This window comes from Marmota marmota, unplaced genomic scaffold (genome assembly GCF_001458135.2).
Source record: "Marmota marmota marmota unplaced genomic scaffold, marMar, whole genome shotgun sequence".
NCBI classification, from domain to species: domain Eukaryota; kingdom Metazoa; phylum Chordata; class Mammalia; order Rodentia; family Sciuridae; genus Marmota; species Marmota marmota.
Genome location: NW_025999949.1, coordinates 5,089,709 through 5,112,016, shown reverse-complemented (window position 1 = coordinate 5,112,016; position 22,308 = coordinate 5,089,709). Strand labels below are relative to the sequence as shown.

General features: G+C 33.1%; 1 protein-coding gene across 39 annotated transcripts in view; it reads right to left on the bottom strand.

The window, feature by feature from the left end:
- Rims2 (regulating synaptic membrane exocytosis 2) overlaps positions 1-22,308 on the bottom strand; it is a 546,345-nt gene that overhangs the window by 467,690 nt on the left and 56,347 nt on the right. For 37 of the 39 annotated variants that reach the window (XM_048801953.1, XM_048801957.1, XM_048801965.1 and 34 more), the window contains exons 2-3: positions 13,078-13,110; positions 12,592-12,678 (exon numbers count right to left, since the gene is read on the bottom strand). The exons of 1 other annotated variant lie outside the window; for it this stretch is intronic. In XM_048801953.1, the coding sequence (XP_048657910.1) occupies positions 12,592-12,678; positions 13,078-13,110 (120 nt within the window). Of the gene's footprint in view, positions 1-12,587; positions 12,679-13,077; positions 13,111-22,308 lie in introns of all 39 variants that reach the window. One more of the 39 variants, XM_048801969.1, reaches the window with a different exon arrangement.

The window sequence follows — 22,308 nt, the reverse complement described above, 5'->3', positions numbered from 1 at the left end:
CAGGCGAAATATACTGTATTAGTTAATTGGAGAACTCAATATCATTAAGGTTACAATTATCTTCAAATTGATCTATTAATCCAATGCCATAACCAATCAAAATCCCAGCATGGTTTTTTATAGAAATTGACCTGCCAATCCTAAAATTTATGTGAAAAAGCAAAAGTCAAAAACTATATTTTTTAAGAGAAAAAAGTTAAAGGACCCACACTGCCTGATTTCAAGATTTATACCAGCTATAATCATCTAGTCAACATGGAACTAGCAAATGATAAAGATGGGTACCAACGGAAAACAATAGAGAGTCCAGAAATAACCAAATATTTAAGTGAGAATTAATTTTTTTACACAGGTACCAAAGCAATTCAATGGAGAAATAGTCTTTTAAGTAATAGGAAACTCATGTGTAAAAACAGTGTTTGAAAAATCCATGTGTAAAAAACAAGTAAAATATAATTATCAACTCACACTTCATAGTTTATGTAAAGACTAAAAATGTATTACAGAACTAAATATAATGACTAAAACTATAAAACTTCTAGGAAAGCACAAAGATAAAAATCTTTTTGATCTTGTGTTTAAACAAAGACATCTTAGATAGGTTAGGCAAGGATTTGAATGTAAAGCTATGGACCAGAAAGAAGTTACCAATGGTGCTGGAACCCAGTCCTTAAGAATTCATGGCATAATAGAAAAATAAAATAAAATAAAAACTCCTGGACTGTAAAAAATGGTTTTTTTAATTGAAGGGGAAAAAAAACATGCAGTGGGCCAAATTTGGCTTGTGTGTCATAGTTTGCCCACATGATATGATTTCACATAGATGACATTCTGTACAAGACAAATAAGATCAATGGCTTCTAGGGAGTATAGTAAGGAGATTAACAACAAATGGCACAAAGAACTTTTAGGGGTGAAGGAAATATTTCTTTCCTTGATTATGATGGCATATCTATAACTGTATGTTTGCCAAAACTTACCTTAAAGTGGAGAATGTTACTATAAATAAACTATATCTCAAAAAAACTCACTTAAAAAAGGCTTCAGAGTGCTAACCTAAAGTCAGCCAATAAATTAAAAATAGAACTCCAATAAATTAAAAATAGAAGTCCTTTTATCTACTTAATTACAAAAGCATATTTCTTTTTTCCAACTACTGTCAACAAAAACTGTGCCTGTTTTAATGTACTATTTTTCCATGATGATCTCCCACCAGGTTAAATGAATATTTGTTAACAAGAGTCACTATTGGAGGCAGAAGCCCACGAAACATGAACCAGAATGGACATAATTTTAAGTTAACAATGAACGACCTCTGCATCCACACTTCTCCCACAGAAGAATCACCTTGCTGTGCATGAAAATTATATTTGTACATTTGTTCTACATTATACATTTCCACTGCATCCTTGTGGATATACTTGGTGTCTCTCAGATACCTCTTAGTAAATGGTTGAGCACTATTTGGGGGAACAAGGCAGAAAAAGGTAAATTAAAAAGAACAACACTTTGTTTTTGTTCTAAAAGCACTGGAGTGCCAGTCAAGTCACCAAAGCATACTGTAACAAAAAAACAAAAGTCCAGTTAAGTGAATTGTGCCTCAGTGACTGTTCTTCAAGAGAAGTGGAAGTACCATTTTACACATGTAGAAAAGGCCAGTCAAATTAGTAGCATAGCTAGTGATTATGTATGCCAATGTGCTAGATTAAAACAACTTAAAACCCTATTAAGTTGTGCAAAATTATTAAGCTGCGGAATGGGATCAAATTTTCCCAGTTGCAGGAAGAAAAGAGATTGGGAAACTGCAATCCAGATAGCACCTGAATACAATAGTTTGAGGTAATAGACTTTTGGAGAGATTTTTACATATTCATCCAAAAGAAAAAATCATGTGAGAATCTGCATGTAGTGATGTGCCACATAATGATACTTTAATCAAGGATAGACTGCATACACAGTGGTGGGGACATAAGATTATAATACCACCTAAGGTATATAATAGACAATACCTTTTTGCTTTGTGTAAATACACTCTATGGTTTTTGTATAACAATGAGATCACCTACCAACACATTTTTTACAATGTATCCCCATTGTTAAATGACATATGATTGTACTGAGGCACATCCACATCTTTAACCTCAATTTTTGCACTACTTCTTTTGCCTCATTTTTTAAAACCATCCTGTCTTTCAATCTTTAAACTCACCATAGTGCATCCTCTTACACAGTCTGAATTTTATACATGCTCTTGCCTCTACCTAGAATAAATTACTGTGCACATATCACTCACTCCTGCCCCCAGGTCCACCTTACTCTATCTTATGTTAAACTTCAGACACCCAGAATAGAATTGATCATAATCTTGGTAGCACAGATCCATAGCCTGGTTCTATTGTAGTTAACAGTATTGCATTGTGCCATTCACGTATTTCAACTTCTTATTTTTACCTCAACATTTTTATATTAAAATTTAAATAAACAAACTATAGCTAACATATATCTTGTATCAGGGAGATCGGTATTATTAGTATTATTATTCCCATTATTATTCATTATTCTACAAGTTATCTGGTTCCTGATCACATAGCTGATAAGTGGCAAAGTCAAATTCAAATTCAATGTTAATACAGTCTTTGCTCTTCTCCACTATAGGTTTTCCATCTAGTTCATTCATTGTAATGGCTGCATAATCATGTTTTATTGTACAAATCATATTTTATTCAACCATTTCTTTATGCTAGCCCTTCAAAAGTCATTATAATATTTCTATCATGACATATTTGTAAACTCATAAATTTTTCTTTGGAGTATATACACAAGACTATAATGCACATACTCAAGTTCACTAAATACTTCTAAACTGCTCTCCCAAATAGCTTAATCCACTTAGCACACCTGCAACCAGGATATGAAGGTTTCAGTTTCCACTTGTCCTTGTGATTATTGTACAATTTTATAAATTTTTTCAGCTTTAATATATGTTAACTGATGCCCCCTTTTGTCAGTTCATATTTGTTTTACTTTTAATGAAATTCAGTCATTTGGACTGCAACTCCTATGAATCGCTTATTCATATCCTTAACCCAATACTTTGTATTGAGTTTCCATATTTTTCTTTCTGATTTGCAGGAGTATCCTATATATCCTATATGTCAATCTTTTATAAACTCTTTCAACATAGCAGATTATCTTCTCCCAGTCTGCCAACTGTTCATTTTATAAATGGTGTCCTTTGTTAAACAGAAATCTTCAATTTTGAGATAGTCAACACATCAATTTCTCCCTTTATCATTTGTGACATCAGTACTAGCTATTTTTTTAAAAAAAAGTACTTACTTACCCCTAAGCTAGTCACAAATAATTCTATAGCTTCTTCTAATAGCTTTATAATTTGCCTCTCAGTAAGCTTTTAATCGATCTGAAGTTTATTTTTATGCATGATGTGATACAGGGATTTAATTTCACTCTTCTCTATATAGAGATTCTATTTTCCCAGTATCATTTATTTAAATAATTCAACCTTTCTTGCACTGAATCGTGATATCTCTATCGTATACTAAGTTCCTGCATGAAGATAGCTCCGTTTGTGCATTCTACTTCATAGGCATTTGTGTTTGTTCCAACTCAAAACAACACTCATCACAACCAAACTCCAAATACAATGAAAGGTCCAACAGATCTTAAGAAAAAGTTGAATGTATAACTTTCCAGTAATGTAGCTCAGAAGTCAAAGTCTTCTGTTAAGGGCCAGGTAGTAGGTATTTTAGGCCTATGGGCTATATTAGTCTGTCACAATTAATCAACTCTGCCACTGGGGATGTAAGGGCAGTCGTAGACAACACGCAAATAAATGAGTTTGACTCTATTCCAACAAAATTTTTTTACAAAACCAGACAGCAGGTAGGACTTTAGCCATAGGCCATATTTTGCAGATCTCTGGTGTAGATAAAAGAGACAAAGATGTGTCCATATATTTAATCTAAAACTTTTATTTACAAAGAAACATTAAGACATATACAATGATATATGAATTTATTTAGAAGTACTGCTTTTTCAGCTTTCTTACCTCATAAAGCTTTCTTAACCTAATTTTTCATTATATCTTCTATATTAATGTCTCCATCACCACTAGAGCAACTCACTGAATTTCATATTTTCCAAACCAAATTTTCTGTAATTATCACTCACTTATGAATTCTGTGAGATAATGAAATCTTTTAAAATCATGTTTACTGTTGTTCCTGCAAACTTTATTCCCAAGCACACAATTTTGTTATCGTTGTTCCATGGGTGTACTTTCATGATCTCCACAAACTAAATGCATTGTATTTGTTTGTTGGAATTTCAGACACTTGCCATTATGAGATCATACCCTGCAACTTTCTAGGTTGCTATTTCTTTTCAGAAAAGAAACTGAGCACTACTTAATCAATAGATTTATAGGATTCCAAAAAGAGCAAATTCTCACCAAGTGGAATGGCACATACCTATAATCCCAGCAATTCAGGAGGCTAAGGCAGGAGGATCACAAGTCCAAGGCCAGCCTTGGCAACTCAGGGAGGCCCTAAACAACTTTGTGAGACTATATCTCAAAATAAAAAATAAAAAGGACTAGAGATGCAGCTCAGTGGTAAAGAGTCCCTGAGTTAAAAACCCAGTACTAAAAAATAAATAAATAAATGTTTTTTTTAAAAAGCTACTTCTTTATATTAGAGGGATGACTTCAGGGGAATAAAATCCAAATAGCTCAGGACATATAATACTTTGACTTTATAATTTGTTGTGATACATCTCATAAAATATGTCTCTCTCTTTGTTCTTCTTTGTAGAAACTTTTACTATATATAAATCTTTTTTCTTCCATATGCATATTATAATATTTTACCTAACTTCCTTGAAAACCAAAGAAAGATTTTTATTGAAAATACAACATATTCATAGACTACTCAATAAGTCCATTGGTAGATCTGTATTTCAAATTAATGTGCTTCCTTTGTAATTGCGTCTATTTACCTTTTATATTTTAAGAAGGCATCTATAGGCTTCACAGGAATGTCAAAGGAATACATAGAAAAACAGATTAAGGACCTCTGCAAGGTATTTCCATATTCTACATATAGTTTCAGAAAAAAAGAAAAAGCTGGTTTCCCAACAATTTCATAAAACTGCATAACTACAACACTTTGTACTTTTCACTCCCATACTCTTCATTATTCTCATTGTACTTCAGTATCACCTCCTTGGGAAGATACTCCTTACCATCTCTGATTAGGTCAAATCCCTCCATTAAATATTTTCAAAGCATCATTGTATACTGCATTCATCAGAGCTAAACTTTTTCATGTATGTGACTACCCAATTATGTCTAACTCTGTAATTAGAAAATATAATTCATTAAGATTACTGTGTGTTTCTTCTCCCAATTTTATCCTAGTGACTAGTTTAATACAGGGCCCATAGCCAAAGTCTCAATAAATATTTACTAAGTGTTGGAATTAATGATGAATAATGTATTGTGTGTACTATTTAATAGGTAATGGAACAAAACTATAAAATTGAATATTATTCAGTTCCTGTCATCAGTAAAATAAGATAGATATGGACATGTATAAATATTAAACAATTATAACACAAGTCAATTGAAACATACAGTGAATAAATATATAAGAAAAAGTGCACTAGAGCACAAAGAAAAGAGGCATTAATTGAGAATGTCATCAGCATAACTTAATAAGGGAGGGACAATTTTTAGTTTTTCCATATCTTGTCCTTGAAGGATAGGCAAAATTTTGATAGGCATCAAATTAGTAATAAATTTTAGCCTCAAGTATTTCATGTGCAAGCATAAATGCAGATAAAAATTCAGGAAGCTGAACATATTCTCATTTAGAATAAGATATGCATAAGGGAAAAAGGAAAATACAATATAAGAAGGTAGAAAGGCAGCTTGGGGAAGAAATTCCATGCCAAAGATTATTTCCCATATTATCTGATACCTGACTTAGTTTTTTTACATTATAAGTTAGAGAAATTAGTAATGTATCACTGAGAAATATTACAAAACTATCCCAAATAAATCAGAAGTTTCATTGCTTTTAGAGCAACAATACAACTCAAAAAACATTTTTGTAGTATTGTACAAAACAAATAACCACATTAAAAGGTTACATAAATGTCATTAGTTCTCTTTAATACATATCTTTGAATAAATGGCTTTGCTTCCCTGTTTTATTATGTCATCATAATTAATATCCAAAAGGCAATGAAGTTGAGGTAAATTTCATCTTAAAAGAAATAGACAATCACTGGATAGTTAATCTTTGGAACTGAAATTATTATTATTCCATTCACAATATGAAATAACCCTGATGTTAGAGGTTGAGATTTTAAAAACTAAAAATACACTTATAGTATATTATTGGAATTAGAGAATGATTCACCTTCAATATATAGATATCACTTCCTGACTCCAAGAGGAAATGGTATATCATCACTTCTCTGAAATTTGCTTCTTGAAGAAAATTATTTAACAAACTCAATTCTAAATTTTTTAAAAGGTGATGATAAGTAGAAAATTCATTTTGAGTTCATTCTTATGATTCTACTTTCAACTGCTTTCTACCTAATCAAAATAAAATACTTCCTTGAAGAAGACATTATGGAGTAAAACACTTTTATACACTGCTGCCTAGATAAAAGACCATGCACTCTTAATCTTTAAAAAAATTTTATATGTGTATGAGTATATATATATATATAAATATATATACACACAAACACATATACAGAGAGAGAGAGAGAGAGAGAGAGAAAGCATCACAGTGTTTACATGTTTTATAATTTGTGTGAACTTAATTACACTTCATCTCAGTTAATGGTTAGCTGTAAACCTTGAATTATTTCATGATACACACAGAGATGTCACTTCTCTGTGGTGTTCTGTTTGAAATCCCTTTTCTCTTTTTCTAGGCCAGATAAAGAGGCACCAAAACATCAAAAGGTAAGGCATGATCAACAAATAATACATATAGCATTATCAATTAAGAAACTGGGGCTATAGAGACCCTAACATAGTAACTAGCTTTAATATTTGAAAATATTTTTAATTAGCTGAAGTACTTTAGTTTAACGATTAACTATAAAATTCTCCTCCAAAGTAATTGGCAAACAATAATAATGACATCAGAATGTACATGGCATCACTTTACTAAGAACCAAAAAATTAGAAATAATCCCAAATATCTACCAATATAAAACAGATAAATAAAACTGTAGTATATTCAGATACTAGAATACCATACAGCAATGAGAACAAATGAAAAACAACTACATGCAATCATATAATAGAATCTCACAAATATTAGGTTACACAAAATAATATAGACCAAATAGACTACATTTTGTATAATTCCACTTGTGTAAATTCTAAATAAAAACAGGCAAAATAATTATTCTACATAGAAAATAACATGCTAGATAGAAGTCAAAATGTAAGTTACTCTTAGGAAAAGAAGGTAGTACTCTTAGGAAAGAAGCATGAGGACATCCTAGAGGAGTAATAACATTTGGATTCTTGATCTTGGTGCTAATTTTCTGGTATATTCACTATACAACAATTCAATGAATTACAAACTTTTGGTTTATGTACTTTTCATTAAAAACATTATGTTTTCATAAAAACTATACTTAGCAAGAAGCATTTTTCTTCTTTTAAATTTTTTTCTAAAAAGCATTTGTGAACAAGAAATCTGTCATTATTTGTTAATTTATTTTATGTTGCCTTGAGCCACTAGGAATTTAAGGTGGTTCTAAGGTAACAGATGCAGTCAATTCTAGATTATTGAAATTGAAGTACTGAAGTTGGAAACATCTATGTGCAGGAACTGCCTTCACCACTTCGTGACTCCATATCAGCTTCTTTGACTAATCAAGCACCAATAAGAAGTGCATAGCTTACATGAAAAGCCTTTTTTGCATATTATCCTCAATCTTCAGAAAAGGTAGAAATAAGAAGTAGAATTCTAAAATTAAAATTAAATTGACAATATTCTCAAAAGCCCTTCAATTTCTATTGGGTTATTTTTCCAAACAATAAGATCAACCCTTCTAGGGATTCATCTGCTCTCAATCTTATGAATTAATAACAGGTTTCCCCATGTATTTCAAATTTTCACCACTGACTCTAGACTCTGGTCTATTGCAAACTAATATAAGTAATTACAGCAAAGGAAATCACTGTGATTCGTTGTCTTATCATCAATAGATACAAGCAGTCTTTTTAAAAAACATCCTTATAAGCAACTCTCTATAACCTAAACTCTTCTGAAGAAATATGAAAGAAAAATTGCCCTGGACTCTTGATAGGTCAGACTACAATAAGTCATGTAAACAATTAGCACTTCAATAAAAGCTTCAAAAGGTTGATTCTCAGATTCACAATTCACAACTAAAATGAAACCTTTTCTCTGGGCTGTTGCAAATAAGTCCATCTAGAAACCCTAAAATGGAGTTTTCAGAATCCTCCAAAAGAACATGAACATGATCTTTGGAAGAAACAGCTAACCAATGACTCTTAGAAAAAGCCTCCACCCAAGAACAAAAGAGGATTGATTTTTTTGAAATCTCTGCTCCTCCTTTTTAAGATTCTTTGGTTAAGTGTAAATTTTTTTTACTATTGTACATCAGCATCTGTGTTGATTTTTTGTCCCTGTTACAAATATCTGAGAAAAACAACTTATAGGAGGAAAGACTTAGTTTGGCTCATAGTTTCAGTCCATGGCCAGCTGGCTCCATTGCTTTGGACCTGAGTAAGGCAGAACATCATAGCAAAAAGGTGTGGTGGAAGAAGGCTGTTCATACCATGGCAGCCAGGAAACAGAGAGACGGAGAGAGAGAGAAGGAGAAAGAGAGAAGTGCCAAGGACAAAAAACCCTTCCAGGGAATGCCCCAAGTACATACTTCCTCCAACCATGCCCCACCACCTAGTTTCCACTACCACCCAGTTGTCCTTTAGGTATCAATGGGTTAATCCACTGATAAGGTTGGTGCCTCCATAATCCAATCACTTCTCAAAGCCTCACCTCTGAATATGTTGGATTTGGGACCAAGTCCCGAACACATAAGACTTTGAGGAGCATTCCATATCCAAACCATAACATTGCACTTCTGGACCCCAAAGCCTCATGCCCATCTCACAATGCAAAATGCACTGAGTCTATCACCTAGAGTCCCAATAGTCTTAATGGTTCCAGCATTGCTCAAAAGTCCAAGTCCAAAGTCTCCAGAGACTCAAGGCAAACTCTTAGCTGTGAGCCCCTACGGGAAAAAAAAAAAATCAAAAAACAAGTTACATATTTCCAACATAAAATGGCACATTCCAAAAAAAGGGGGAATAGGAGAATGCAAAGAAAGGACAGGATCAAATCAAAATGAAAACCCAGCAGGGCAAACATTAAATCCACATTCAGCATCCAGGGGACATGGTGGCAAGATGTGGGCCCCAATGGACTGGTACAGGACCTGCCCAACGGCCTAGCCAGTTGCAGCCCACGAGGCGTCTCTCTTGGCTAGCTCTGCTCTCTACCTTCAGCTTTCCTCAGTAGATGTTCCACATTCCTATCTCTTACTTCTTGATGTCTCCATTGCAACTTTGGCTTCACTCTCACAGCTTAATGAATTGCCCTTTTAGGGGCTGCCTGTAAGAATTCTGACCCTGACACAAATTACCTGGCCTGCCAGGCCTTTCTTTAACATCCTGGTGGAAACCTCCATGACCTTATAACTCCTGCAAAACCACCATGTGGATGACACCAAGGTCTGCTGCCAGCAGAGCAGTAATGCAGCCCACTTGTACCACTGCTGCAGTGGCTTCTGAGTGCCTGGACAGGTGAGCACAGTGAAACAAATACTGGAGAGAAAACTGCCTAGGTGGTCACATCTAAGCAGAGTGCCCCAGCATACTTTTCTCAAAGCAAAGTCTTTCAAATGAGTTTTCAATTTTATATCCTTTAGCCTGAGATGGATAATATCTTGCTGATTCCTGAGATGCCTTCAAGATATCTTTCCTATTATCTAGGTACAAAACACTTCCTTTCTCCTTCCCTCCCTCTCCCCAATCCACCGGCCTTGCCTTTTTTCTTTTTCTTTTTCTTTTTTTTTTTTTTTTTTCTTTTGAGGCAGGGTCTCACCAAGTTGCCCAAACTGATCTCAAACTTGTAATATTCCTGCCTCTGTCTCAAGTTGCTAGAATTACAGGCATGTGCCACAATGCCCAGCTTCCTTTCTTTTTAATGGCATAACTTCTTCAGCAACTACACCTTCCTTAGCCCCAATTTTATACTCCTTTTTCTGGACAAACTGAAAGGTTTTTCAATCTTTCTGCTCTGCTTTTTGCTGCTGATTATGGCCATAAACTTGGCTAAAAGCCACCAGAAATACCAAGGCCAGTGCTTTAACGTTGTACTGTCTTGAAATTTCCTCCAACAGATTAACTAATCCATTACCTTTAAATTTAGCCTCATACAAAGGACATGGACAAAATGTAGGTCAGTTCTTTGCCAGAATGTAATACGTGTGGCCTCTAGTCCAATTCCCAATTATCCTCATTCCCATCTGAAATTTCATACGAACAGTCTTTACTATCTACATTCCTGTTGGCATTCTGATCTTCTAAACTCACATCAGAATGATGTATTAAGCTCTACTTGCAATATTCTAAGCTCTGTCCTGCATTTCCAAACTTTTCCAAACTCCTCTCACAAACCAGTTCCAAAGGTTTCTGAACCACAGATCAGGTATAGTCACAACAATGACCCCACTTCTCATACTAATTTTCCATATTACTTATCTTTCCATCAGTGTGACAAATACCTGAGAAAAATTATTTAGAGGAGAAAAGATTGATTTTTGGCTCACGATTTCAGAGGTTTCAGTCCACAGTTAGCTGGTTCCATTGCTTTGGGCCTGAGGTGAGGCAGAACATCATAGTAGAAGGATATAATGGAAGACAGCTGATCAACTCATGGCAACCAGGAAGCAGAGAGGGAGGAAAAGTCCAGGGACAAGAAAAACCTTTGCAGGGCATGATCTCAGTGACTAACTTATTCCAACTAGAACCCACTGCCTACAGTATCCACCACCTCTTAGTAGTCCATTCAACTATGAATGGATTAATTCACTGATAAGGTCAGAGCCCTCAAGATTCAAACACCTCCCAAAAGCCCCACCTCTGAAAACTGTTGCATTGGGGACTAAGCTTTCAACATGTGAGACTTTGGGGAACATTCCAGACCTAAGCCATAACAGCATCCCTAGTGATAAACCAAAAGTTTCTTAGTATGCTTTCATATATTTCCACCATAATTGCTCTTAATCTTCTGTAGTTTTTCTTTGGCACCAAAGAGAAGGCAAAAATCTACCTGTAATCTCACTGATAAAAATAACTATACCTTGAAACACTGCAAATGGCAAATTTCTTTCCCAAGGACACTTCTATATTTGAATTATCTTCATGTTATTAACCCTAACCTTTCATCCTTAAAAAATTAGGCTTTGATCCTAATCATTAAAGCATTTCATTAAAGCATTTTAGTAGAACCAACAATGCCAACAGTGGGAACTAATATTAGAGTTATTCTTGTTGCAAAAGGTATTTCTCAGGCAAATCTCAACTTTGGGCATTATGAAATTTTCACCTAAGGAAATAAATGAGAATCAAATATAAGCTAACTATAGTGGATATTACTACTGCTCATTATATAAGAGGTTGCCTGTATTCCTGAGAACATGGGAAGACATTCTAGACTTCCTTGCACTTAGTTAAGAGCATTATGACAAGTCTGGGTCAATAGGGTATAAGCAAAAATGACCTGTTACTTTTCTCTTACACAATTTTGGAATAAGTATGAATTGTGAACAACTTTTTAAAGTATTTTTTAAATTTAAAAGAAGTACAATTAACATGTTTTTAATGTTTCAGGTCAATGTGAGAATAAATTACTGTGCTTCCCAAATTATACTTTATAGCCCAAAACTGTTCAATGAAACAAGATTCAGTGGTCAAAAAGTTTACTATATAGCATATGTCTTAATATACTTGAAGCATATTTAGGGTTTCAGAATTATTAGAATAAAGAAACCTGCTTAACTTTTTAAAAATAACCTTTCCAAAACTATTTGACCAAAGTTTGAAGTTAGAAGTTAGGACCTCTCTAATGTCCTCTTAGAACATCTGTTGAAAACAGCACATTCTGTAATACACTGCGTTACTGGAGAAAGATATTTTACTGGACAAATATGGTTTTACATTATTTACACTAAAATTGGGAAAAAAAATCTCTTCCTTTTATATATATATATTATATATGTGTGTGTATACATATACATTTATATATGTATATATGTATGTATGTGTGTGTGTGTGTGTATTTTCCAAGGAATAATTTAAAAAGAAACATCAAAAATCTACCCTAACAATCTTCCTATATATGGGCACACTATTCTTATTCCAAGGGCAGTATTTTAATAAATACTTATAAATATGTTATACTATCAGAGATAATATTTATCTATATAGATCAGCTTACTTACGTCTGGGGTTCCTTTTCATTTTGTTGTTTTTGCTGGGGCTGAAGAACGTTATTTACCAGTTCAGTGATCCCACTAAAGGGAAACCACCTGTTTAAATAAGCAAATAATGTAACTGAATAACCAAATGAATAACAATGTAGATTAGATGTTTTCTTATCCATAATAATAAAAATACACAGGCACAAAAGCTACAGCCAATGGAAATGTGAGCTCCAATTATCATAAAGGCAGTCAGAATATAGGGAAATCAAGTTTGAACACTTAACAAGTCCACAAGCAGGCAGCAAAAAACTACATCCAGTCACTATGTGGATGAAGTAAGAAGCTGCAGGCAGCTCTCTTACAAGCCAGAGAGTCAGAAAGCAGAAGACACACTAGCTGCAGCCTATCCAGTATTAGTGTAAGCTAATACCATCAAAGGTGCAGGAAGCAGAATGTGGCAGAATTACAGAAGTCAAGTCTACTGCACTTAATACATTTACTTACTGTGTCGGTTGTGGTTTGTATTCTTCTTTGACCCTAAAAAAATAAGTTTGCACAACTGAGTGCACTGTACTAGGAAGAAATTTCTCTCTACAGATTTGTGGTCATATATAATGGACATGAAAAATTAGGGTTGTTACATATAAAAACTTAGTGTTTCACTGTCTATTGGAATTACACATTTCAATCAATTTTATACAAAAAAGAGAAGTTAAATCATTGATTCTTATATCAAAATTCTAATACTATTTTAAAAGAATGATTTAGTCCTAAAGTTTTCTGCATATTTTTATTGCCACTGAAGCTTTTAAAATGATTCTTTTGGGGCAACATATTAAACAAATGTATATTAAGTTACCTGAAAATAGACTTCCTTTTTTGCTTTCTAAATTTATTCTTTAATATAAGTTTAAATAAAGACATAAATCTTTTAATTAAAATAGAATTTTATGAATAAATTTTTAAAAGCCTTATAAATGGATTTTTTAATGCTTAAACAAGTAAATAAAAGAACTGGGGAAATAAAAATCCTGTCTCTTTAATTAAAGTAGCTCCTAAAAGTATATTAAATTTAAAATATTTGTAAGTTAAATTATTCACAAATACCATAATAAAAATAAATTTAAATAAATACTATATAAATAACTATAATCAAATCAAGTGCTTTGCTTTCAGTCCTATAAGGTTCAACAGTCTTATCTAAAACCATATACAGAAAGAAATCCTGCTAATTCTTAGATAAGAATTAATTTTTATATTGCCAAATCTATGAAATCACAGAAACTGATCCATAAGTAGGCATTAAAATCATTATGTATATGACATGAACAGACATACCCAACTAAAAAACAAAACAAAACAAAAAAAATCTCACCTCATGTGATACCCTTAAATGAGTCAATCTTGGCATTAGTGTTATTCACTCCTTGTTGTATGCTTTTATTAAGGTTAAATTAGTCCTTCTTCAGACCAACTAGTGTATATACTATTTTCACAATATTCAGGAAATGGAGGGCAAACTAGACCAATATAGAACACTGGATAGCAAAACAAAATATGACTGGATATTTAAAAGGTAAAGAAGCATTATGCACAAGGTAGTGAAGACTTCTGAAATCTGGATTCCAATAATTTGCCTAAAACTGGTCATGAGAAGTACATCTATGACTCAACAATTGTTCATTAGCTTTTACTTTCTTAAAGACTAAGAATTGATAACTAAATCTGGTCACTAACTAGGACTTTCTTTAATTAGTAAGTTATAGCAATAAGTTAAATTAAATCTTCTCTTCAGATCAAATTTCTTTTCTTTTACAGTATTTATTTTTTTAATGATATAAGCAATAAATGAAAAAGTCATACCATTATATTATATATTTTTGTGTACTGATGAATGAATATAATTGGTAACTATGTATCTCTGCATCAACCATAAAAGAATATCATGTATTCTCTGCATAAACTTCAGAGTGAAAGTTATATCCTAGAGCTAAAATCACATAATTTATTATTTAAATATAGTCACATAATGAATTCATATTTAAAAGATTTATTTATCACCAAATAGCATAGAAGTAATCAAACACAAGAAAACCAAGACATCTAGGATTTTGTATTTCTTCAAAAATAAGGCAAAAACCTCTTTAGAATAAAACAACTCATAAATAAACAAAAAGATAAGGCAAAGAAAGACTACCATATTGGCTCATCAAAATATATTAAAAACAAATATTGAATAAGTATGTAAATGCAAAGATATTTCCTGAAGAAGTCCTTTGTGATAATATGCAAAAATTCATGTTGCTCTTAAATATGTGAAGAAATATTCAACATCTCTAGCAATCAGGGAAATGCAAACCAAAACTACGCTAAGATTTCATCTCACTCTTATCAGAATGGCAATGACCAAGAATATGAACAAAATAAATGCTGGCAGGTTGTAGGGAAAATGTACACTTGTACATTATTTGGGGGGCTGCAGACTACTACAATCCCTCCGGAAAGCAGTATGGAGATTCCTCAAAAGACTAGGGATGTTCCACCATATGACCCATGCCTTGGTATTTCCTCCAAAGATTTTAAATCTGCATACTACAGCAATATATCCATCTCAATGTTTATAGCAGCACAATTCACTAGAGCTAAACTATGGAATCAACCCAGATGCCCAACAATAGATGAAAGGATTAGGAAACTGTGGTACACACACACACACACACACACACACAATGGAGTTCTAATCAGCCATTAAAAAGGGATGAAATTGGGATAGGGATATAGCTCAGTTGGCAGAGTGCTTGCTTCCCACGCACAAGGTCCTGGGTTCAATCCCCAGCACCACCAAAAAAAAAAAAGAATTAAATTATGGCATTTGCTGGTAAATGAATGGAGAATATCATGTTAAATGAAAAAAGCCAAACTCAAAAATCAAATGTTTTCTCTCATATGCAGAAGCTAGAGCAAAATAGGGAAATATAAGATTTTTTTAAATCATGTTGCTCTTAATCAGTGATAAAAGTTTTTATCCTGAACACATTGATATTAATCTAGTTTCCAATTTAATTACTAAACCAGAAATCATTTCTGGGCTTTACAAAATACCTACATATTAAATATATAAACATTTGTATAATCTTCCCAAATAAAATACGTATTATACATACTGCAGTATACTTTATATATCTTTAAATATTATTGAATATAAATTATTCATATCCTTATTGCCAATATTTAGATAAAATCAAATCTGAAAGTATGCGGACATAATTAATATTCATGTTGAAACAATAAATTAAGGATTAATAAGAGATATGATAAATCATTGTATAATGGTGTATTAAGAATCTTAATGCAAAATAAATAAATTTTTTAAAAAGAAGTGATAATATGAAAAGGTAATTATTTCACATATTTCTCTGACAGAACATTGACAATGATTCCTATGTTCTTGCATTCCAAAAAGTTTATGAGAAACTTCTAGTTTCCAGTCCAACCAGTTAACAGCTTGGAAATTGTCATTCCCTTTCTCACACTAAAAAAAAAAAAGGCTGAATAAACTGAAAATTAACAACTCTCCATGGAGCCACTGAAGAGTTAAAGTCACAGGCCAAATGGCTGCCATAAAACCACACAGACTGATAAGCAAACACAGAGCATCGTAGCTTACCATGAGCAGAGGCCCAGTAGCACAAACCTGTTTATCTGTATAAACACTTAACTATAATTGCTGAATTCTGCTTATAATTGCTGGATTATGCTGAGGTGCATGTGGAAGATACAAAACAACAAGGGTTGCCTTGATTTATAATGACCCTCTCTCACGTAACTAATTCATTTCCATGAGGACTATATCAATCCCTCTTAACCACCTAATTAACCTCGTAAGGTCCTACCTCCAAACACTGTTAAACTGGAAAACAGATTTCAATATAATTTTCAAAAGGAATAAATCATATAATGCTGAAGAATTTACACCTCAGTTTATCCCATTCAAACTGCAAAAAACTAGACAAAGGCAATTAGAAAAAACTTGAGAGAAAACACAACAATTGTTATATATAGAAAAATCCACTTAAATATATATTTTAAAAATAGACTAACAGTAAAGGGATGGAGAAAGATGTATATACTAACAGTAACAAGAAGAAATTAAATTATCTACATTCATTTCAAACAAAGCCAACTTCAGAGCAAGGAAAATAATCAAGGAAATGAAGGGCATTTCATAATAATAAAGAGGTGAATTCCCCTAGAAGACATAGCAATCTTTACTTACATGTACCTAACAGCAAAGACTCAAAGTATAGTAGGCAAAACTTGATATACCCACAACAAGAAAAAGATGAATCCACTATAACAGTTAAACTCTTCCTACCTTTATCAGTTAAGTGATATGTCCAGCTGGCAGAAAATTAGTGAAGATACAGTTGAACTAAACAGCACTATCAACAAAATGGATCTAATTAACATCCTATAATGCTTCAATAATAGCAAACACACATCCTTCTTAAGTTAACATGAAACAATCACCAAGACAGAACACTTGTGGAGGGGGCATAAAATACACTGTAATGAATTTAAAAGAATACAAATCACACAAAGTATGCTCTGTGTTAACAATGGAATTAAACTAGAAATCTATAACAAAACTACAGCATAAAATCCCAAAATATCTAATATTAAACAACTTACTTCTATTTAATACATGTGTCAAAGAAGAAGTCTCAAATGCATTAGAAATATTTTGAACTAAATGAAAATGCAACCTATCAAACTATGCAATATAGATAAAGCAGAGCTTAGAAACTTCTAGAATTCAATGTATATATTATAAAACGTCTTTAAAATCAACAAATTAAGCTTCTTCCTCAGTAAACTATTAAAAGTACAATATAAAATAAACAGAAAAAAATAATAAAAATGACAGATGAAACTTTAAAAAGGAACTCAATAGACAAAGTAACACCAAAATCCACTTCTTTGAAAAGGCCAGTAAATTAACAAAGGCCTAGCTAGGATAAAAAAGAAAACACAAATTACTAATATCAGAAATGAAAGAGTAGTTCATCAGTACTGATCTCATTAGAAAGATAATAAAAGTATTAGGAACAAATTCTATGCCACAAATTTGATAATATTGATGAAATAAACCACTTCCTTGAAAGATACAATCTACTGAAGCTCACACAGGAGAAATAGATAAATCAAATAAGTGTACATCTCTTAAAGAAATTTCGTAAATAATTAATAACTTGCAAAATAGAAATAACTAGACTCAGATGGTTTCACTGCTGAGTTCAACAAAATATCAAAACATTTAAAAAGAAATTCTAATAATCCTCTACAATCTCTTTCAGAAATGGAAGTGAGAATATACTCCCTAACTCATTCTATATTAGCACCACTCAAATACCAAAACCAAAGGTATTAAAAGAAATTAAAATTACAGACCAATATCTCTTACAAACTCCAACAATGAATAAAATCAATTGTACACCATGACTAAGTGGGATCTATCCCAAGTGTGCTGTTTCTGTAACTGAAAATCAGAGTAATCCACCACATCAATAGTCTAAGGAAGAAACATCAGGTGTAAAAAGGCATTTCTTAAAATTTAATACCCATTCACAATAAAAATAAAATTTAAAAGATTCTCAACAAAAAAAAAGGGCAAATGTCCTCAATCTTATTTAAAAAAAAAAAAAAAAAAGAACTTCCAACTAACATCACACTCAATGGTGAGAAACTAGAGGCTTTTCCCTACAGACGAGGTAACAATGCAAGGGTGTCCCATCTCTCTACTCTGATTCAGCATCATCTTGGAAGTCCTAATTAATGCAGTAAAGATAAAACCAGGAAATTAAAGAAACACAGAATAACAGGATGAAATAAAACTGTCTTTGATGAACATCTATGATTTTCAATATGAAAAAATCCCCAATAATCAACAAAAATCTTCTGGAATTAATAAGTACTTTTAGCAAGTTAATAAAGCCAATTGCTTTCCTATATACAAGCAATGAACATTGAAATTTGAAATTTAAAAGATAGCACCATTTACATTAGCACCAAGAAAAAGAGTCACAAAATCTATATGAGGAAACTACATATTTTTAAGATGTCATTTCTTACCAATTTGATCTAGAGAGTCAAGGCTATCCCAAACTCTCTGCAAGTTATTTTGTGGATATTGACAGCAATTTTAAAGTTTGGGGAGAAGGCAAAAGACCTAGAAATCGCATTTTCTAGGTATTTAATTAAACTCAAACTTTTTTCACACAAAAATATGTATGTGAATATTCATAACAGCTTTATTCATAACCCCAAAAAACTAGAAACAACCAAGATACTGTTCAACAGGTAAATGAATAAACTATGATAAAGCCATATATTAGAATACTACTGGGAAATAAAAAGGAATGAACTACTGACTCGTGGACAACATGGCTGAATCATAAATTCATTTTGCTAAGAGAAAAATGTGAAGAAACAAAAAATTATGTAATATTAGATTTGAAATATAGATTCTGTAAAAGGCAGAACTCAGGGACAGAAAACAGATTTGTGGTACCAGCATTCAATGGAAGAGAGACTTACTGACTATAAAGAGGTTACACAAGGGAATTTTTAGGATGTTGCAACAGTTCTAATTTTGTGTTTCTGGATACCTGATCATGTATTTCTCAAAACCCACAAAACTATGCATCACAAAAAATAAATCTTATGTAAAATTTTTAAAAATAAAATAGGGGAACAGAGAAATCCTCAGATGCTATGCAGAATGTGACAAATTAATCTAACTGTATGAAAAAATATATAATACAGCTTTCTTGACAGGGATTGGGGGAAAAGAATCTGCCCTAAAAACATTGAGAAAGAATATTTTCAACTAGATAATCATACCAAAGACAAAAAAAAAAAACAACTATGTATAAACACTGTAGTCTGGTAAGTTTGTTTTAAAACTGTACAGGCTACCAATTCTGAAACTGGTTTATAGACATACTGCGGTTGAACAATAAGTAGATATATTATAAATAATGAAAGCCAGGATTCTCACTGTTTTGATTTGGATGTGAGGAATCCCTCAAAAAGCTCACATGTGAGTCAATGCAAGAAGGTTCAGAGGAGGAAATGATTGGGTTGTAAGAGTCTTAACCTATTCAGAGAATTAATCCCCTGGTTGGGATTTATTGAGTGGTAATTGAAGTGGTAAGATGTGGCTACAGGAGGTAGGAATTGGGGCATGGCTTTGGGGTATATATTTGTATCTGACAAGTGGAGACCTCACTCTCTGCTTTCTGATCAAAATATGAGCTGCTTCCCCCTGCCACACTCTTCTTCCATGATGTTCAGGCTCACCTCCAGTCCCAAGGAATGGAGCCTGCTGGCTGTGGATTGAGACCTGTGAAACCATGAATCCTTAAATAAATTTTTTCTCCTCTACAGTTGTTCTGGTCAGTCAGTGCAAAATAGCTGACTAAAACACTGTCAGAAACAGAAGTTAAAAATAAACTAAGGCAGACAGAATGAACTCTATCTGCAGCATTAGTTTAAAGTTAGAGAAACCACTCTGAAATCATGTATATTTATATAATATAAAGGAAGATGACAGGTATTTACACAGACAGATATACAAAAATAAATATAGATATGTGTTAGTATACAAACATGTATTTCCTTATTTTGTCCACTGACAGAACCTAGAATCTGACACCCCATTAGTGACAAGTATACCCAGCACAGAGATCTTGGTTTCTGAATACCATTTTCCAATCAAAGGAACCCAGAATACTTGAAGAAAGAGCTGATTTTCCAGCTGGGTAGAAAAAAAAAATGAAGATGAACCTAGATTATCTTGCAATGTCAAAAGGTAAGGAAGTGTTTGGCAAACAACAACAACAACAACAAAAAAAAAAAAAAAAGCATGTCAAAAAGGAACAGAAATCAACCTAAAAGAGCTCCTAATGGCCAAAACTGGGATAATTTGAGACCAAAATAAATAACAGTATTGATTATAACCTCCCCTAAAAATAAATTCCCATGAATGCCTATAAATAAATAAACAAAGAAAGGACATATCTTCTTCACAGAATAATTCTGGATAATAAATGTAAAAGCTATGAAGAAAACAGGAATCACCATTATAAAATCATAATAGTTACTACAGCTAAGATTCACTGATGAATGCTAACATTAATGGGCAAAATTAATAGCCTCAAGCACTTCCCCAAAAAATATTTATTAATTACTTGTTGGTTTTCATATATGTTCACAGTGTCATTCACATCCTCTCTCCAGATGGTGGAGCATAATTCCTCTCCTTTTAAATAGGAACTGTAATTACTGACTCACTTATAACCAACAGAGAATGGAAAGAGAAAAATTACAACATTATATCGAAGAAACCTGACATAGAGCACCCAACCACAAGATCAAAGTTAACCTTCTGATAGGAGAGAATACTAATGACATTCCTAAAATTCCCTAACCCCAGTCTAATCATGATAAAACATCAAAGTACACCTAAATTGAGGGATATTATACAAAATACCTGATCAGAACTCTTAAAATATGTCAAAATTATGAAAACAAGAAAGGAGAAAAAGGCTACCACAAATTGAAAGAGACTAGTGAATCATGACAATTAAAGGGGAAAGGACTATTTTACGCTAAGACTACGATGGTGAACAACTTGAAAAGGAGAAAAACAAACTGGAAAATATGTACCAAGTGAGCAGAATTTTGAAACATACAATTTGTTTCAGTTATTAAATTATTTCTCAGCTACAAACCTACCCTTCCATATTTGCCTCTCTGACCTAGTGCCCCTCTGACCACATTTCTGCTTTGCCATCTGGCTCCAATTGGCTCCAGCGTGGGGTTTCCTAACCATTTTCTTAGGGGAAAAAAAAAAAACTTTTTAACATAAATGCTGTTAGAATTCCAAAGCATTCATTTTGTATAAAATAGCTCAAAAATAGAACAGACTCAGGTTAACTTAAACCTAGATCCTACTCTTAGTTATGTCACTTGGTATTTATGTGCTCATCAGCAATTGCCTTTATTTCATTCTGTTTGTAAATAATAAAATTGTGATAATACCAAGTAAAGGATACCAAGTATTTTAAATAAGATGTGGAAGTGCACATATCTGTGTGTGAGGCACACAGTGGTTACACAATAAATGAGAACACCTTTTCCAAATCTGGACTTTCTTTTCATATCAAAACTCAAAAAAATTATTAATCCCTTTGAAATATTCTCCAGAGGAAGGAGATTAAAGGAGGAAAGAGCTATGGAAAAGAAATTTTCACTGCATACTTTTTGTAACTACAGAACTTTGTGAATACATTATGTATGTGAAAATACCTGAATAAGATCTAGATAAAAAAATAATAAAATAAATCCAAAAATAGTAATCAAAAAAAATGTGACACGGAGCAGAGCCGCCGCCCACGCCTGCAAGGTAGGCAGACCTGCGACCAACTGGCAGCACAGGCCCAGTGGCCCGCCGGCGCGGTAGACACATCACCCCAATTGGAGGAGGGGCAGAGCCGCCGCCCGCGCATGCAAGGTAGGCAGACCTGCGACCAACAGGGAGAACAGGCACAGCAGCCTGCCGGCGTGGTAGACACATCACCCCAATTGGAGGAATGGCCCAGCTGCCGCCCGCAAGGTAGGCAGACCGCGCGTCCCGGAGAAGGGGCCCAGCGGCCCACCGGCCTAGTTGAA